Source organism: Anopheles cruzii, chromosome 2 (genome assembly GCF_943734635.1).
Source record: "Anopheles cruzii chromosome 2, idAnoCruzAS_RS32_06, whole genome shotgun sequence".
Taxonomy (NCBI): domain Eukaryota; kingdom Metazoa; phylum Arthropoda; class Insecta; order Diptera; family Culicidae; genus Anopheles; species Anopheles cruzii.
The window spans coordinates 32,290,410-32,307,952 of NC_069144.1; the positions used below are offsets into that span (position 1 = coordinate 32,290,410).

The 17,543-nt window shown below is 40.3% G+C and overlaps 2 protein-coding genes across 2 annotated transcripts in view; one reads left to right on the forward strand and one right to left on the reverse strand.

The window, feature by feature from the left end:
* LOC128278894 (uncharacterized) overlaps positions 1-17,543 on the forward strand; it is a 75,484-nt gene that overhangs the window by 35,872 nt on the left and 22,069 nt on the right. Inside the window, exons 3-6 of the mRNA XM_053017620.1 lie at positions 7,417-8,311; positions 8,819-8,934; positions 15,397-15,479; positions 16,812-16,930. Of these exons, the coding sequence (XP_052873580.1) occupies positions 7,417-8,311; positions 8,819-8,934; positions 15,397-15,479; positions 16,812-16,930 (1,213 nt within the window). The remainder of the gene's footprint in view (positions 1-7,416; positions 8,312-8,818; positions 8,935-15,396; positions 15,480-16,811; positions 16,931-17,543) is intronic.
* LOC128269305 (17-beta-hydroxysteroid dehydrogenase 13-like) lies at positions 2,462-5,406 on the reverse strand. Its single transcript, XM_053006739.1, has 5 exons — positions 4,906-5,406; positions 3,175-3,247; positions 2,828-3,035; positions 2,655-2,771; positions 2,462-2,581 (listed from the first exon to the last, which is right to left on the reverse strand). The coding sequence occupies exons 1-5, from the start codon at positions 5,275-5,277 to the stop codon at positions 2,500-2,502; spliced, it is 852 nt and encodes a 283-aa protein (XP_052862699.1). The 5' UTR covers positions 5,278-5,406; the 3' UTR covers positions 2,462-2,499.

Consider the following 17,543-nt stretch of genomic DNA (forward strand, 5'->3'; position numbering starts at 1 on the left):
GCCGCACATATAGAATATACTTCTAGTAATGTGACAAGCTTCCGAACTTTTCCCGGGAATTCTTTTGGGGTCATTCGGAGTGGATGAAGGCAACCTGCGGTTGTTACTAGGGTGATAGGGTTACTAGGGCTACTAGGGTGATCATAAGTTTTGACGTTCGATATCAGAGGGCGCTGCTACGAGTCTAATTTTTTTTTGTCATATTGGTACACTCTTCAGATGAACGTATGTGAAGTTTCATTTCAATCGGACACTTAGTTTTTTTTACAACCCATTTAGCATCGACATGTCACAGTTTTGTTTTCAATGGAAAGAATCAAGTATCGTGCAATGATTTAATTTTTATTTTTGAAAGGTTTAAACGCAAAGGAGATTTATGAACGAATATTGAAAGTGTATAAGGACTCTTCGCCTTCAATTAGGTGGTTCAAAGAGGGGATTCTGAGCTTAAACATGGCCGTAGTAGCCTTTAAAACGAACCATGTGAAAAACGTCAAAAAACAGACACAACTCCTAAAATCGTAAAAAAATACCGGATGTCGTATTGGAAAATCGTCGAATCACTGAATGAGATTTAGTATAATGCCTAGCCATCTCATTGAGCAGTATAACCAATATTTTGACTGGAGTTTTGGGTTCCTGAAAACTGTTTGCAAAATGGCTGCCGCATTCGCTAAAAGCCATTCGAATGCATCTTTCTTGCCAACATTTAAAGCGTTTTCGATAGGATAAAGTGAATTTTGTGCATTGAATCATCACTATGAATGAAGCTTAGGTCTATCACCATGATCCTGAATCAAAACAAGAAGTAAGGGAGTGGAATGAACCTTTTTCTTCAGTTCCGAAACGAGTTCGTCCAGAAATTTACTAAAAAGATGTTAGCATCAGTTTTGTGGGATGTGAATGGAATTTTGCTAGCGGATTGCTTGCAAATTGATAAAACAATAAATTTTAATTATTTTTGTAACGTTTAAGACATACTGAAAGTGAAAATTTGTTAAAAAAGCCCCGGTTTGCATAAGAAAAACATCGTCTTTCATCAGGGCAATGCACCGTGTCACAAGAGCAATTTGAAAATAGCAAAAATCCATTAATTAAAGTTCGAATTTTTGGAGTATCCACCCAATCCACTAGATTTGGCCCTTGGCGACATCCACCTGTTTTCAAACCAAAAAAAAATCGTTCCCGGAAAACGTTTTTATCAAATGATGACGTCATAACAGCTGTAAAACAGTAATGAGACATGTCGATACTAAATGGCTTGTAAAAAAACTAAGTGTCCGATTGAAATGAAACTTCACATACGTTCATTTGAAGAGTGTACCAATATGACAATACAAAATTACACTCGTAGCAGCGCCCTCTGGTATCGAACGTCAAAACTTAATGATCACCCTAGTAGAGACGTACAGCAAAACCTTTTTGTCATAATTGTTCCTTTTTGCGATATGATATGCGTACGGTTTAAATTTTGATATGATCGAACCAATCGTTGATTGAAGGTTTGCATCTTCATCTTCAAATGAATTAACATCGCTTGTTCTTTCTATTTGCCAGCGAGGGCACATTTCTCAGAAGCGTTTGTAGCAAAAGTCCTGAAAGCGAGGATGGCAGCAAGCTACAAGTAGAAAATCAGCACTATTTGCACCACTTTGTCCACGAGGATATGTAAAGTTCGACTTACTCAGACAAGTAGACAAAATAGCGAATGAAAAACGGTGCTATGAAGACGTTCATTTTACAACGCAGCACACCTCCGACGGCCTCGTCGGCAGCTTGTTCCGGTGTGAGGATAGCAAGTTTTTCGTCGAAACTTGAGTTTGCAAGCAAACAAATCGATCAGCACCGCGTTCATTCGACAGATTCAGGCAAATGATCTGCTATACTTACCGATATTCACTAAGTAAATCCATCAGATCCTTTCGGGTAGCTATGAAAGTAGGATACACAGTGGTAGTGTGAATCTCTTCACCGAACCCGTCCATCGCCAGTTCTCGCTGGAAGGCTTGCATCATCCCGCGTACCGCAAATTTTGTGGCAACGTACGAGACGCTGCGTGGCGTTGGGATGCAACCTGACATAAACGAAAATTGGTGTAACACAACGACATCAGCTGCGCAGCTGCGATCATTATTCATGGCTCACCCATAATGGAACTGATGGCAAGAATGTGCCCATTTCGGCGTTGTTTCATACCTTCGACGAAGACGCGAATGGTCTGTAAACAGAAAACAATTAGCAATTTGTGATCCAATCGTCCAACCTTCTTTGCCACTCTGGCGTGGTGCGTTCCCCGCACACATGTCGGCCAAGTACGCTGTGGCCTTCGTCAAACGAAATTGAGTGTGAATTATTCGACCCATTCGGGTTGGATGGATTTTTTTTTTTATTTGAAATTGGTAACTTTTGTAACAACAGACAACATAGCCTTCATCATAACGGGTTTTGAGATGCATCTGATGTGATGATGGCAGTTGGCCAATGACCGCCGATTCCGAATCACGGTTTGCCCGTGAAGTGCGGTAATTTTCCTCCCAGTATGGTGGACAGCATCAGATGCCGTAGTCCAGACGGAAGGTTCCTAATTAGGAATGGGACAAAATCAATGAATGTTGAGTGTGGCACAACAGAAGTTTTTCCCTTCAAATACTCACTCAAATTGTTTGCACACAAGCCCTAAAATGCTTGGAACAAACACTTCCCGCTTATTAATGAGCATGCCCTTTACCACTTCATCGGCCACATGGTCCGGTGTGAACACATAGAATCGGCTGAGGAATCTGCAAGGATATATCGAACATAACTCGAATGTTTCATATCACGTTACTTCTTGTTGATATTAGCTACGTACTTGAGTTTATCAAGTAGATCCATGAATTGCTGTCTGGTTGCGATTAACGCCGGATAGACACACGTTGTATGTAGTGTTTCGTGCAACCCGTCCATGCGCAGCTCACTGTTGAGGGACTCCATCAGTGCACGGATACCGTACTTGGTCACCGTATACGGTATGAATCGTCCCACTGGAAAGTGGGCTAAAAATGGGTAGACGTGTTTGTTACTGTTCGTGATCTTCGGCTCGGCTCAACATGTGCCCAGCAACAACTGACAAACGGTAAAAGTTTTTCGTGCTCGGAAAACCTTTCAAAGCGTGCGGCCAGCTAGCGGACTTACCGGCGATTGAGGCGATTCCAACAATATGACCACGTTGTCGAGTGATCATACCAGGTTTGAATGCACGTATCGTCTATGCAGTTAAACGAAAAACATATGCGTAATGTACTATGTTTGTCCGAAGTGTATCAAGTTTGAGATTCACACACCTGTGATGCTGTTAGTACACATTTAGATACTGCATTCCGTTTGAGCGTCCGATACGTTAAAAGCACTAAGTTTAATTTTTAGAACATTCATAAAATAACAAATTTTAAAGCGAACCGAACAGTCTTCCGTTCTGTTAGTTATGGATGTGGTGTTGTTTTAAATTACAGTGTATTTATGTAGCAATAGTAATATGCGTATTCATTTTTTAATTTTGTTGTTTTGGTGCTTGGCTGTAGTATTCACATTGTTGTATTAAAGTGTTGTTTTTTTCTGTACACTATGTATATTTTATCACCGTTCAATCAAATGCTTCACATATCACTTATACACCATACAATAGCTAAAACATATGTTAAACTCATATCATATATAAGATCATATAATGACACTTATTGACAAACACCATAAAGTCCAGCAGGACCGTAACATACGAGGTTTGTTCAAAAAGTATCGCGACTTTTCAATTTCCGCGGGCTACGTATATCCGATTTCCGATGTTTTTGTGGCGTTGGATTGCTACACATGTCAGTGATTTTTTGGTGAAAAGTTGAAATTTTTTGAAAAATCAGTCAATTTTTGACAATTTTTTTAGTGTGCACGTGTCTTGGCCCATCGTCGATTTTTGTTTCTTCCAAAAAATGGATGGCAAACAATCTTTATCAACTTTTGTATGAAAAACGAAATTAAGTGCTCGGACGCAATCGAAGTGTTGATTGTGGCTTATGGTGAAGCTTTCAAGACCAAAAGCATTGCTTATCGGTGTTTCAAATTTTTCTCAGTAGGCCGAGAAGATGTGAACGTCGAAAAGCCTACTTTGATCGATTGCGAACAGTTTTGCTTGCAGATTTCTTCGATTGCAGGGTCGTGTTTCATCACGAGTTGTTGCCAAAGGGTAGAACGATAAATAATTTGCGCGAAGCAATCCACCACAAACGTCTGGATTTGTGGAAAAACAAAAATTGGCTTTTGCGACACTGCTAACACATCGTTGTTTCTGCGCGAATTTTTGGCCAAAACAACTCTCTAGTGATGCCAAAGCCACTTCATTCCCCAGATCTGGCCCCCGGTGACTTTTTCTATTTTTTCTGTTTCCAAAACTTAAATTACCGCTTCGTGGTCAATTAGAGTTTTGGCGTACACAAAAATCGACGATGAGTCAAAACACGCCCAAGCGAAACAGCTGTCCAAAATTTACTGATTACACAAAATGGCCGAAATTTTTACCATAAGTCACTGACATGTGTAGCAACCTAACGCCACAAAAACTTTGAAAATCGGATATACGTAGCCCGCGGAAATTGAAAAGTCGCGATACTTTTTGAACAAACCTCGTACGTCAACCACTATAATAATTAGGAAAACGGTGGAATTTCCTATTGGAATGACTCTTTGATAGGCTGACGGTTTAGTGCAAAGCCCCATTGTACAGTTAATGTAGATTCAATGCTTAAATATAATAGATATTTATACACTTTGGAGCAATTAGATGCAAACGCTGTACATGTTTAGTTGACCGATTTCAAACTAACGTAGCCCTTTCTGTGGCCACCCCAGAAAGTTGCAGACTGCAGACATGCTTACCCAGAAGTGAGACGTGAGGTTCACGTTTATGATGCGTTCTATATCGGAAGGTTTGCCCTCGGTGAGCGACGCTATCGCCAGCAGACCGGCGTTGTTGACCAGAATGTCGACCGGCCCCAGTGCATTTTCCACCTCATTCTTAAGCCGCACAACTTGTTCGTAGTTGCCTACGTCCGCTAGGAAAGCTTCCGACTTTACACCATGTTTGCGCAGGTCAGCTGCCGTGCGCTGCGCAGCAGCCATATCGATGTCGGCCACGGCCACATGGCAGCCTTCCGCCGCCAAACGAAGACACAATGCTCGGCCAAGCCCGTTCCCACCGCCAGTAACCAGTGCCGTTTGGCCGTGGATTGATTTTTTCTTCGTGGGCATAAACAGATCGATGACACCGTATAGAATCAGAGGTATCAGGCGTGCGACGAACTTCAACGCATCCGGAATGACATCGTGCAGGACGAAATGAAACAAATGCCGGGATCCTATGCCGGTGCGCCGTTGACCGAGTTTGGCCGCAACGTAACCGTTTTCTGCATTCGTAAAATATCCCACGTCTTCGCTCATCGTCGGCCGTGTGCGGAGTCTTCTTTGGCCGCGGTTTTTTTTTACGTTGCTTGCGCTCACTGCTTTTAGATCTTCACCCGAAGCACTGACCGGTGCGACTGACGCGTCGTAGCAGACCACTCGACCTATTAGGTGCCGCGGTAGTAGCAGTCGGCCATGCGAGGCTCTCGATGTGCTTCACCGGTAACATAAATTGAACGCGAGATTCAGTTCATATCTTCTCAGTGCACGAAGGTGTTCTGCACACGAGTGCACTGTGAACGCAATGAGGCATGATGTGGTGGTTATCAATAATGTTTGGAAGCCGTGAGTTTACTCCATGTTTTGCACTGCGATACATTTATCGTTGATGGGTAAATTGTCGATATTAACCAACTGCTAGAGTGTTGCTTGTTCATCTTACTCAATTTACAAAATTATTTTATACAAAATAAGGTTTACAAAGGTAAGAATAGCGTAAGTAATTTGTGAAGAGTTGTTGAAATAATTTACCATCAATTGATCAATTTGCGAAAAGCGAAAGTAATCCTATACACGTCCGTTTAACCTATCTTCACATTTGTTTTTGTGGGCAGTGCCAAACCACGCCGGGCTAAAACAAATGCATACGTTGGATGATTGAAGAAAAGTGGCAAACATTCTAAAAAGTCAACCATGTGTAGCAGACACTGTGGTACAAAAAGACGCACAACAATCCGATCCGTCGTTTGCTTGTAAATTCTTTGACCGTGATAAAAATTAACATTCAAAATTCTACAGAGTTTTGTCTTTCGATATCAACCACACTTTTAAATCATGTTCAAATAAACACAAGCTTCACAAGAAGACAAGATATCGTTTCGGTACGGGGATGAAATCGAAATTATTTTTTATAATGTCGTGCCAGGCAAGCTGAGCTAACGAGTGTTAAATTGAGCGCGAGCTTTAATGTACCGATGCAATGTAATAATTCAACGCTCAAGTACGCAGCTCTCACCCAGCCCAATTAGGTATGGAGGTTCGTGGAACGTTCGAATGCTACGGCGGCGCATCCACACAACTTACGTCCGTAACTAGGCGTAATTACTATTTATAAGCCCCTAAAATTCACGTCAATTCGATCTCGATTCGCTCTAGGACGTCTGATTAAATCGATTCTCTGTATGCTAATTTTGTAACCGGGTGGGAATTTCGGTTAAATCATTCACCGAAGGAAGACTAAAATTTGTTGTGATCAGTAAAAAAAGATTAAATTGTTGCATTTCACCTCGCAATTGATGACTTAACCCAAAATCATAAGAGTATATTAGAAGGGCACGTGCTCCGAGTAAAAAGTGCATGGTAAAAAGGAAAATGAAACCCCGAGTACCTCCCATCGCCATACGAAAGTTCGAGCCTAAAATATTTTTCCACTGGCCGTATTCGTGAAAGTCACGCGATCATTAATGCAATAGAGCGATTTGGTTTTATTAACCCATTTGCGAATTGTGCTAGGTCTTATCTTTGTGGGATGCATCCTCTACGAACGCTAAGCGAGTTCTCGCTCACTAGTAATTGGGTAATCAGACACTTTCAGCACTGTGAGAAACGTCTGTAAGGCGTCTAGTCATGGGCTTCTAATAAGCAATAGAACAGGGCACGTACACAAGATTTGCAAGTCAGTCCATCAGCGTGGGGAGAAAATATGCACCATTACTGACAACCGGTTAGAGAGTGGGAGTTTCATGAATAATTTTACATCATTCAAATCACATTATGAGAATGAAGGGGATGGTTTTTGCTTGCCGTAATGCATCGCTCGTGGATATGTTCGGACGGTTCCGATTGACTGTCTAATTGTGGTCTGGCCATCATATGTTCGATCCGTCATTTATCAAGCAAATCTCAGGCTAACTGTGTGCTCTTGCTAATTGCTTACAAACCGAGAGAAAAGTATATAAAACAATTTCTTTTTTCTTGTTTCTTTGGCAGAAATCAACTCTACCTCCAGCGACGACAACTCATCCAATGGCGAAGAAGACGTCCTGTATCAGCGCGGTGCGTCGTTTAGCGCCAAACTCGACATATCTGATCTGCACATATCGATGAAATCATACGATGATGGCGAAACGGAAGTAACGGACGATGATGCTGACGCAGGAGGCGAAGTCGAAGTCGCCAATCCGTCCAACCGGTTGACAGCCAGCAAAGGTCGTCGGCCGCCAAGCAGCAATCCAAACAGCATCGTCGGCAGCGAGCTGGCCAGGCGAAAAACTGTTCATAATTGGAAGACCGAGGCCTCGAAGCAGTCTTCGAATGCGAACGACGCTTGGAGCCTCGTCCAAGCAAAGCCACATCTCGGCAAGTCGAGTCGCAACGAAAAATCCGTCCACAGCGGTGGGTCATCAATGGTTGTGGCTTCCGGCACTAGCAACCGGCACGATCATCAACCACAACGAGCGCAGCAACAAACACCACAGAAACCATCCGGCAGTGACCGGCGAAAATCTAACACAACTGATAGCGGCGGCGGGGTGACCCATGACGGAAGCAGAAGCAATATGCCTCTGGCAGGTGATATGGAAATCAGCGGCATATCATTACGCTCGCCTGTCACCGATCGCGGGAATGACGCTGACGGAGCATCGTCCTTAATGGCAGAGCCATCAGCGTCTCGTGATGTGCTGGATGCATCGGAAATACGAGCCCTGCCACTGTCGATGGCAACCTCAATGGAGGAGGAGACCAGCGGATTGCGCGAAGCAAAGGATCTCATCCCGCAAAAAGTTACGGTAGATAACCTGCCTGAACAGGGATCGCGCCTTTTTTCGGTTACTGCCGAGGAGGTTGAAAATAGTACGCAGCCAGTGCCAGACGGTACGGTGAGGTAAGTCAGTCTGTGTCAAGCTGATAATAATGATATTATTCATTAGTTGATAATTTGTTAGATCTATTGCGCAAATGGCAATGCCTAATTCATGTAGAGCCACATTCTTGAGGAATTCCGCTTATTTTCCGGTGCAAATAACCTTACCCAAAAATAACTTTGATTCGCCCATTAGATGTCGTTCGATGCTTCAATTAACTGGCTGGTGTTTCGCTTCGGTGACCAAGCCAAAACTGTACTTACGTTATTTAAAACGCAAAAATTGACGTCAAGTTTTTTATCATTTCCGTACAAAAACCTTAAGCTCATTAGCCCCTTTTTTTGGTGGGAAATTTAAATGGTCTATGGAAGCCAACCAATGCTGACGAAATTAAATTAACCATTCTAACGAAGTGCCATCGAATGGTTTTGAGTAAAATGAGGCACAAGTTCGCCTGAAAATTGATCCGTTTGCTGTTTGTGAATTTGTTCTTTAGACATTTTTGGTTACTTTTTCTTCTTCCAAAGGGAACCGTGTACGTTCGACTGTGGTCCCGAAGGCGTTTGTCATGCTGGTGTTGAAGGAGCTCCATTCACGCACTGCTTGTGTCCATTCGGGAAAAGCGGAAACCGATGCGAAGAAGGTAAGAAACTCCATGATTTCGTTTCCTCAAAACAATATTGTAAATTTATTTCTACCGTACATTAATAAGTTGGGCTGCCAAAAGTTTGTCTAAATTGAATAGTAACCTGCAGCCGTATATCTGTAGACGATAGTGGAGATATTTAATGTGCTGTATATTTTATAACTTGGTTCGACGTAACGAACTTTGGGCTGCAAGCGTTCAATGTTCAAGCGTTTTCCAATCTTCTTCGATGCGATTCCTTCGAAACTGTCGGTTTAAACTGGTTTATCGTATCAAAGTCATATTTTATCATCATTGTATCATATCGTAGTCCATTTCTTTTGTGTAGCGTATATCAACTCGGTTCTCGGTTCTGTTTGTTTCTCAATCTATGCAATGAGTTGTACGGAATATTTGGTTCATGGCAGCGCCAGCGCATTTCTCTCCGGAGCACTGACTGAATAATGCTCATCCCTTCTAATGACACTGGAGTCGATAATTCATGGTCACGGAATGGAACTTGGAATGTCAATTTCGTTTCGTTTTAATGAACGCGATCATCAGGTCAACGCCAGTTCTTCATTTAACATTTGGGTTGTTGCAAAAGCCATTTAAACAACCATTGCCCAAAAAAGTTTTCCGATATCCAAGGAAACCAATCTAAATAATGTTCTTGCTTCTGGTTTCTTTTCGAAAAGAAATGTTCTAAGGATACTCGCTTTCATTTTTATTGTGCTATCTTTTTATCGGATGCATACCAGCGTAAAGCATGGTCCACGTAGAATCGGGAAAAGTTGTATGTCTTCTAGCAGCGCCTCTGGTGGTCGGATTTCAAATGTTTTGACAGCTATGTCTTCAGTAAACATTCGACTTTCAATGCTGAAAGTTTCATCTTGGTACGCGGAGTTTATAGAAAGTTATGCTCAATGGAACTCGAAAGAAGAAAAATAATTCTGCACACTCACGTCGAGAACCCTACGTGGTCTGCTTTAAAAATCGCAAAAACACTAAAATTCGCAAAATCAACTGTATATGCTGTGCTTTAACGTTTCTGGCAACCCAATACCGTAGACCGAAAGATTCAGAGTAGTTATCGTAGTGGAACATACGACCGGCAGCTGAACTGGAAGGTTTTGAGATCAATCAAGGCAAATCCTGGACTTTCGTTTCGAGATATTGCAAAAAAATATGGTGCCAGCAGAAGTACTGTCCGGAGGATCTGTCTACGAAGTGGCTACTGTTCTTTCCTTGCATGTAAGCATCCAAACAGGACATTTAAGCAAAACCTAGTCGCTAAAACACGCACTAGAAAGTTGTACGAGAAGTTTCTGACGAGGTAAAAATGATGATTGTCTATGAAAGACGAAACATACATGAAAATGGATTTTGGACAGCTTCCTGGACCAAAATATTATCTTGCCACGGCACGTGGAGATGTCCCCTCCAAGTTTAAATATGTATTCACCAATAAATTTGCACGGAAACTAATGATCTGGCAAGGAATTTGCACCTGTGGTCGGAAAACCAAGGTTTTCATCACAAACACGACGATGAACTCAACGCTGTACAAGGAAGAGTGCCTCAAAAAGCGAGTTATATCATTTGTTAAGTCACATAAAGGTCCGGTTAAGTTTTAGCCAGATTTGGCAAGCTGCCACTACAGCAGGGAGGTAGTTCAGTGGTACCGTGACAATAAGGTGGATTTCATCGCAAAGGATATCAACACACCAAATTGCCCTGAACTCCGCCCAATCGAAAATTATTGGGCAATAATCAAATGGAAGTTGAAGAAGACTGGAAAAGTGATGTAGGATGCTGCAGAGATGGCAATAAATTGGAACAAATCAGCCGCTGAGGTGTACCAGAAGATTGTGCAGAAAATAATGGCGCGCATTCCAAAGAAAGTTCGAGATTTCATCCGACCACCAACAAAATCAATTTATGAAATTTTTCTCTTAAAGTACAATAAAATACCTTCATTTTGACACCTTGACATGTTTCCTAAGACAAACCAACCCCGAGATAGAGCTAATGCAATTGTTCCCGATTCTACGTGGACCATGCTTTACCATACCATATCAGTAACAGCCAGTAAACTATAACAAATATAGTACAGTGCAAAAATATCAGTAAGGAAAAGTGACCTGTAAAGTTGGAATCAATGGAATTGTCAGTAATGACGGCAACTGGTACTTTTCGTTGAATTTTAGAATTAATACCATGAACATCGTTAATTCTGGCTGTTTATATAGCGTGTTCAATAATTTATTGATAAGTTTAATAATTTTGTACAGTATTTGGAACTACGTTGTAAATCAATTAGTCCGTGAAATTACTGAAATTTGCTGGTAATGACTCTGTCATTTTTGTATTTTCAATATCCATCAATTGTTGAGCCAGCCGTACGGCTCATTCGTCATTATGCCTTTGTACATGTCATAGTCAATGTCTGTGCGTGTCATCATAAAACGGATGAAAGCCATAAACCAACCGTAAAATTCATGAGCGGCTTTCGAACGCGTTGAAGCAGGTAATGTCTGCCGAAAGCCACCAGGGAAAACATGTGTTCCTCAAAAAAATATTCACATTCTCTTAAAGCTCGCAGTAGACGATCAACCGATTCTAATGCTTTTTTGTGTGCCATAGTAAGTCAAATCTATGACGAAGAACTATGCTGAGTGTTCCATTCACCTTCCATGCGAAACAGTGGCTGCCATTCCACATGATGCGATTGCTAGAGCTATATTATAATTGATGGTCAATGAAAGACACCAACTGGCTTTTGTTGTATAGATTAAAAGGCTGCTCCTAGTGGTCCATAATCACAATTAAAATAATGGACAACAGTGACCTTCTGGCATCGTGTAGGATTAATTTCGACAGCTCTGATCTGAATGCATGTGTTAGTACTGTATTTCAATATAATCCTTTGAACAAGGTTTCGTATATACTGTCTGTAGCCTTTTTTATTACAATCACACGTGGAACGGATTACAACATCGCTTACTAGTTGAATGTCTTTAGTTTTTGACAACAATGGTATAATCCACACGGAATTATCTTTATTGGATTGCAAAATGTATACTTGCGTGTAAGCATACACATGTCTTTTAATGAATGAGATTAAAAAAACAGATATAAAATGCAGCCAAATCTAGTAGTAACATAGTTTGAAAGGTACGTTTTTCTTCTTTTAAACGCATCCAATTTCATGCAAATCGGATTACAGTTTAAAATGTTATACGTGTTTATGTGTCAATAGATTTATGGCGTGTTTTAAAAAGTAAACAAAGGAACAAAGAACCAATATTAAATTTTGTTTTAAGCTTGATAAAACATGTACTGAGTCATACATTTGTTACAATAATCAGTGTATGAGTAGAACAACAGTGTTTGTGATATAAACGGAGACAAAAACAAACAAATAAACAAAAATGAAACAAACATCAAGAATAAAGACAACATATTAGTTTTTATTCAAAGGGTTTAATCCTCGAGGAATTCCTTTCTGAAGGTGCGACGGTCAACGGGGAATACTATTTAGAAGTACTAAAACGCTTATGGTTTAGAATTGTTAAGACCATGTTAAGACCGACCTCCTCACAAGTACCGCAGTTAAGGATCTTTCGAACAAAAAATCAAATTGAGTTATTGACCACTCTCTGTATTCGTCACCACAACTGTTTTTTATTCCCTAAGCTCAAATTAGCCATGAAAGTTTATGTCGATATTACAGCGATTCAAGCGCCAAAACTTAATTTTATATTTTGATAAATAATTTTTATATTTTATATGGTGCATTTTAGATTTTTTTTACAACATTTCGTTACTTAAAGACATACTGTGTAGCTTACTAAAATTGTCGGAAGTTTTAGCCAATAACTATGTTGAGCAACAATCAAGAAAATGTGCTGAACATTTGTACGAACGCTTCGAGAGTCGCTACGCTCGGATCTTTGATGACGACTGTCTCGGGCACCACGGACACCATCGCAAGAGATGCGGGTAAAGTGCAAAGAAAAACTTTCTTTCTGCTGAAAGAAAACGTCGCCTGTTGGCAATAAAACCCTGAAGATTTCAGGTTTTATTTCGTCGAGCCAGCTACCGTCGTCGCTATGACAGCCAACTGTGAACCAAATGCTCTTCATTGCCACACTCCGATGGACGTACGGATGCATCCTTTTAACTTGCTTGTGATGATAGTTACATTGGTTCATTGTGGAATACCATCACATGGTGGAACTTCGGACGCCGCATACGCTGACACTTCTGGAATCATTTTTCCGAACAGCACAAACAGCAAAGTTTACTGCGTAATGGCGGTGGAAAATTACTTGAAAAAGTTTTACTTCTTGTTAGCTTTGCACCCCGATCAGTCTCGATGAGCGTGCCTCTTTGTAGGGCTTCTTCTAGTGACATTCGTTAAACTTCTTTTTACGCACTCTGATTTCAGGTAGAAAAAGTTCAAAAAGTTCTACCTTCTTTTCCGAAGAAGAACAGTACGTTGGAGCGTGTTAGAGAGCATCGACAGTCTTTGCATTGAATAAATTTTTTTCTTTGAAATTAAGTTGGACTCCACATAATATGGATTATCTTTCAATTCTTTAATTAAAACCTATATTTAGTCATTTCTTGTAAAGGATTTTGATACATGACTCGATACATCACATACCGTTCCTTGTTCCTATTAAACCGCTAACAGAAATACATAACGAAATTATGTCTAAGATCACATAACGCAACATTAAATAAAAATTCAATATACAACGTAAATAATAGTTTTCTAGCGTATTTGTTTTCTATCCAAATTTGTTTGTTTTTAGTTATGGTTTATTAGTTTACTTTTCGCCGGTGTCAATTATCCTTTATGCTGAATTAGTAACGAGCGCAACTTTTAACGTTTCGAAAGCGTTAATTGAACCATGCAAGCCGTAAGTAGGTAACAATGAAAAGCTTTTTGGTATCGTAATTGACATAGACAGGAACAGATGGTGAATAAAATGAAAGCCATCGATAGCAAAAAAACTGGTTGCGCTGCGCGGTACTAGAAACGTGGCGAATAAGTAGCTAGAGTCCCAGAACATGTGGGAAACAGAAAAAAACATTATCTGTTTGCGAATATCGCTAAAGTGTTCGGAAACCATATGTTTGATGTTGCCGCTTCTGCCACTTTCTGCTGAACGACAAGAATACCCTTCACAGTATTGGTTAAAGGGTTTTTCTGCAAAAAATATGTTCACTGCCCCATGTTAGCATATTTGAATTTATGCTTGCAAGCATCACTGAAAGAAGATACAAAATCAATTAAATATTTTACGTTTCCTTTTAAAATGTGTGACTCATTTTTTGCCATTTTTGAAAGTATATTTATTTCGGCAAAAGTATTTATGTTTTTTTAAATCTTGGAAGAACGGACCGGGCCGTATTTATAAGTATTTATGTTGTTAATTGTTAATAACTGATAGAGCACAAAAAGTAGTTTTTGAGTTTTAAGGCTCGCTATATGTGTCACTTAATTTTTTATAATGCGGCTGAAAACCAAGTAGACATTCAATCTTCACAGCTCGGGTGTTAGTTTTTGGTGCTTTAGTTTTTTCAACGATAGTCACTTATAAGATACATAGTTTTTTATGTTTACCTAACCTTGTCGTCCTCATACCTTAACTCGGCGGCTCTGTGGCGCCGAGCTAACCCGCATACATATCGCATCTTTTCAATGGATCGGTAAAAAAATTCTATACCTAACGCCATGACCTAGTAAGATTGCGAGCGGCCATCGAAGGGAACCTATAGGTAAGAACTTCTGCCGGAAGTGAAAAGAACAATTTTGCTGACGGGGACGCTTTCTAAGATCCGAGAAACCGTAAAATTCAATAAAGCGATGTAAGATTCTGTGTAAGAAGAGATTGTTTGATGCTTACACAGCGAGGTGGGAAAACAGATCGAAAATCGGGGAAAACTGTTTTCCACGTTAGCGTTTTGGCACAAAATTTGCGAAGCTAGTGTGCCTACACCTTTTGATTGCTTCTATCAAAAAGCAATTACTGTTATCATGATTTCGTGCTGTAACGCACTCTAATCTGATGGTTTAGTCAACAATTTCGTACACTCCATTAAATTCAAGGTAATCTATCATCTTTTTATAATAAAATATTGCAATTAAAATGATGTATCAACCAGTGTCTATCAGGATTGCGGAACAACTGAATCAATTAGGATGATTTTTTGGCAATTGGATTCCATATGGCTCTGCAATTTCAACTAAACCTTCCGTCTTTGTCTCGAATGTTATTACCATTAGTCCAGTAAGCTCGTTGTAACTTGTTATTATTCAAATGGTTCGGTATACTGCTTAGATAATAAACATTGGACACATTATTAGCAATATCGAAAAATCTTGGAATTTATTTAATTATCGTGGAAGAATTGTTACAGAAACAAGTTGTTTATATTAAATATGAAATTTTCATTTCATTACAGATACGAAAGTTAACACGCCACGCTTCAATAAACGATCGTGGGTCGCATTTCCCGCCTTACGAGGAGCGTACAAACATGTTCAGGTGAGATTTTGTTTTTTATCTGCGTTTCGTTGACTTAAAAGATCAAAACCTAGAGTATGATTAGTACGTATAAATTTACTCCGAAAATATGAAGAGAATGGTCCAATGAGAAAGAGAACCCTGAAAAATGGTCTAATGATCTATTTCACTCGGTATGGTTCCAGTTGCAATTTTGCAAGTGTTAAAGTGTTTCGCACATATTTGACATCATCGATCGTTACATCAACGCCAGAAACGCTTATACCACCATACAACTCTCTCACGCTTCTACGACGCTTCTCGATGTTACGGGGAGATGTTTCTGTTTCGTCCGTCTCGTTTTTGTAGTGGTTTTATGAGGCGGTGGATTTTAGTGCACAACAACCAGGATGAATTTGTTCGACCGTTGCTTCGGCGGCCACTACCCGGGCGACTGTGGTGTTTGAACAACACAACAAAAACCCTTGCCGCGCGCTATCAGTGTCAATTCCGTGCCAATATTCTCACACATGGGCAAAGCCCAATCGTTGCCGCGGTTTGAGAGACAGAACAGTGGTTTCCCTGCTCTCCATTTTGACCTTGCAGAACCTATTTTCATTTGCAGTCCCCGCTGCAATCCCGTTCTATCGTTATGCGGCCATTTCTGGTCGGTGGGAAAGGACAGCCAGCGGAAAGTTGGCAAACTCATCGAGAACATTCCAAGCGCACAGTTTTAGCTCAAACACCACCAACAACTAACCTGCAGCAACCACCGGTGCCAAAGCCCACGAAAACATAAATGGAACTGAGTAAACTGAAACCCATGTGGTTAAAACGGGGAAAAAAAAACAATCGCATAAAATTGGCCCCCGCAAAAACTTACTATCGAGCGTCTAATCCGAGCCCAATGATGCAGCTGGTGGTGTTGGTTGAAAATTCTCAATTCAGAATATGGTTGAATGAAAAGTTTTTGGGGATTTGTGCATTTTTTCTGCTACATTGCAGGCAGGATCACCGTTGAAGCGCCAAAGGGCCGATGCACCACGCTGTTATTGTTGTGATGACCGTCGCATGAATCCAGACATTCGTTTGTGACGTGAACTGCACCGAAAATACGTGCTGTACGAAATGTTTTTGTTACAGTTTTGAACTAACTTAGTACAAAGCAACAGCGTATTGTAGTGTTTTTAAATTTCAAATATTGTACTGGCAACGTTGAGCTGGAATTGATCAAGGTTTGATTAAATGTTGTAACTTGCAATGCATTTGTACGGAACATCTTCAAACTTTACTGTACTAATACTATACTTACTCGTACCGGTAGTTATACATTTGGGTAATTGTTCTAATGACTTTTAATGCTCTCTGTTTCAGCTGCATGTCGAATTTCGCCCTGAATCGTTTGATGGCGTTTTGTTGCTTACGGGTGAACGAGACGATTTAACGGGAGACTTTATGGCGCTGCTGTTACATCAAGGTTTTGTAGAGTTCTGGTAAGTAGCGACAGATTGTTGAAAGGACCACAAACGCCTGAGCACAACGTTCAATACAAATGCTACTTGCAGTTGTGTCATCTGACTCTGGTTAAAAGCCAACACCTTTCAGTTCAACTATATTTTTCCTAATATATTATAATATATCAAATGCTATTTAACAACAGATACAATTAGCAAACCAAGGAATGATTAAAAATGACTTATTTAGAAGGCTATTTTCAAGAATCACTTGATTACGTTCTTTATCATTATGGAATGTTTTCTTTTTATTTTATTTTAGAGCAGTTCTAAATTGTCTTTTTATACTCACTTTCAAAACAAAAACAAGTAACTGTTTATTTCGCAGTTTATTCTGTTCTATTTATTCCAAAACTATCTACTCGCAGTATATTTTTGTAGCCTTTAAATAGACTACTTCGAAAATCTTGCTGACCTGATATTCCACCGATTGTGAAGTAGCAGAATCGGAATGTTTGTCAACAACATAATTGAGTTACGGACGGGGCTGATAAAAGGAGGGTTGTTTCATTCGATTCGTAAAAGATGGGGGAAAAGGATATTGACTTTGCCCACACAGCGAGTTCAACGACTGGCAAGATGGCGTCAGTCG

Excerpts from the sequence above, each read along its gene's own strand:
- LOC128269305 (XM_053006739.1), bottom strand. The coding sequence starts at position 5,277 with ATGCCCACGAAGAAAAAATCAATCCACGGCCAAACGGCACTGGTTACT. Across the intron at positions 3,248-4,905 it reads ACCTCACGTCTCACTTCTGG|ACGATACGTGCATTCAAACC; the intron begins GTAAGCATGTCT and ends TTAACTGCATAG. Across the intron at positions 2,772-2,827 it reads GTAGCTAATATCAACAAGAA|CCGATTCTATGTGTTCACAC; the intron begins GTAACGTGATAT and ends CAGATTCCTCAG.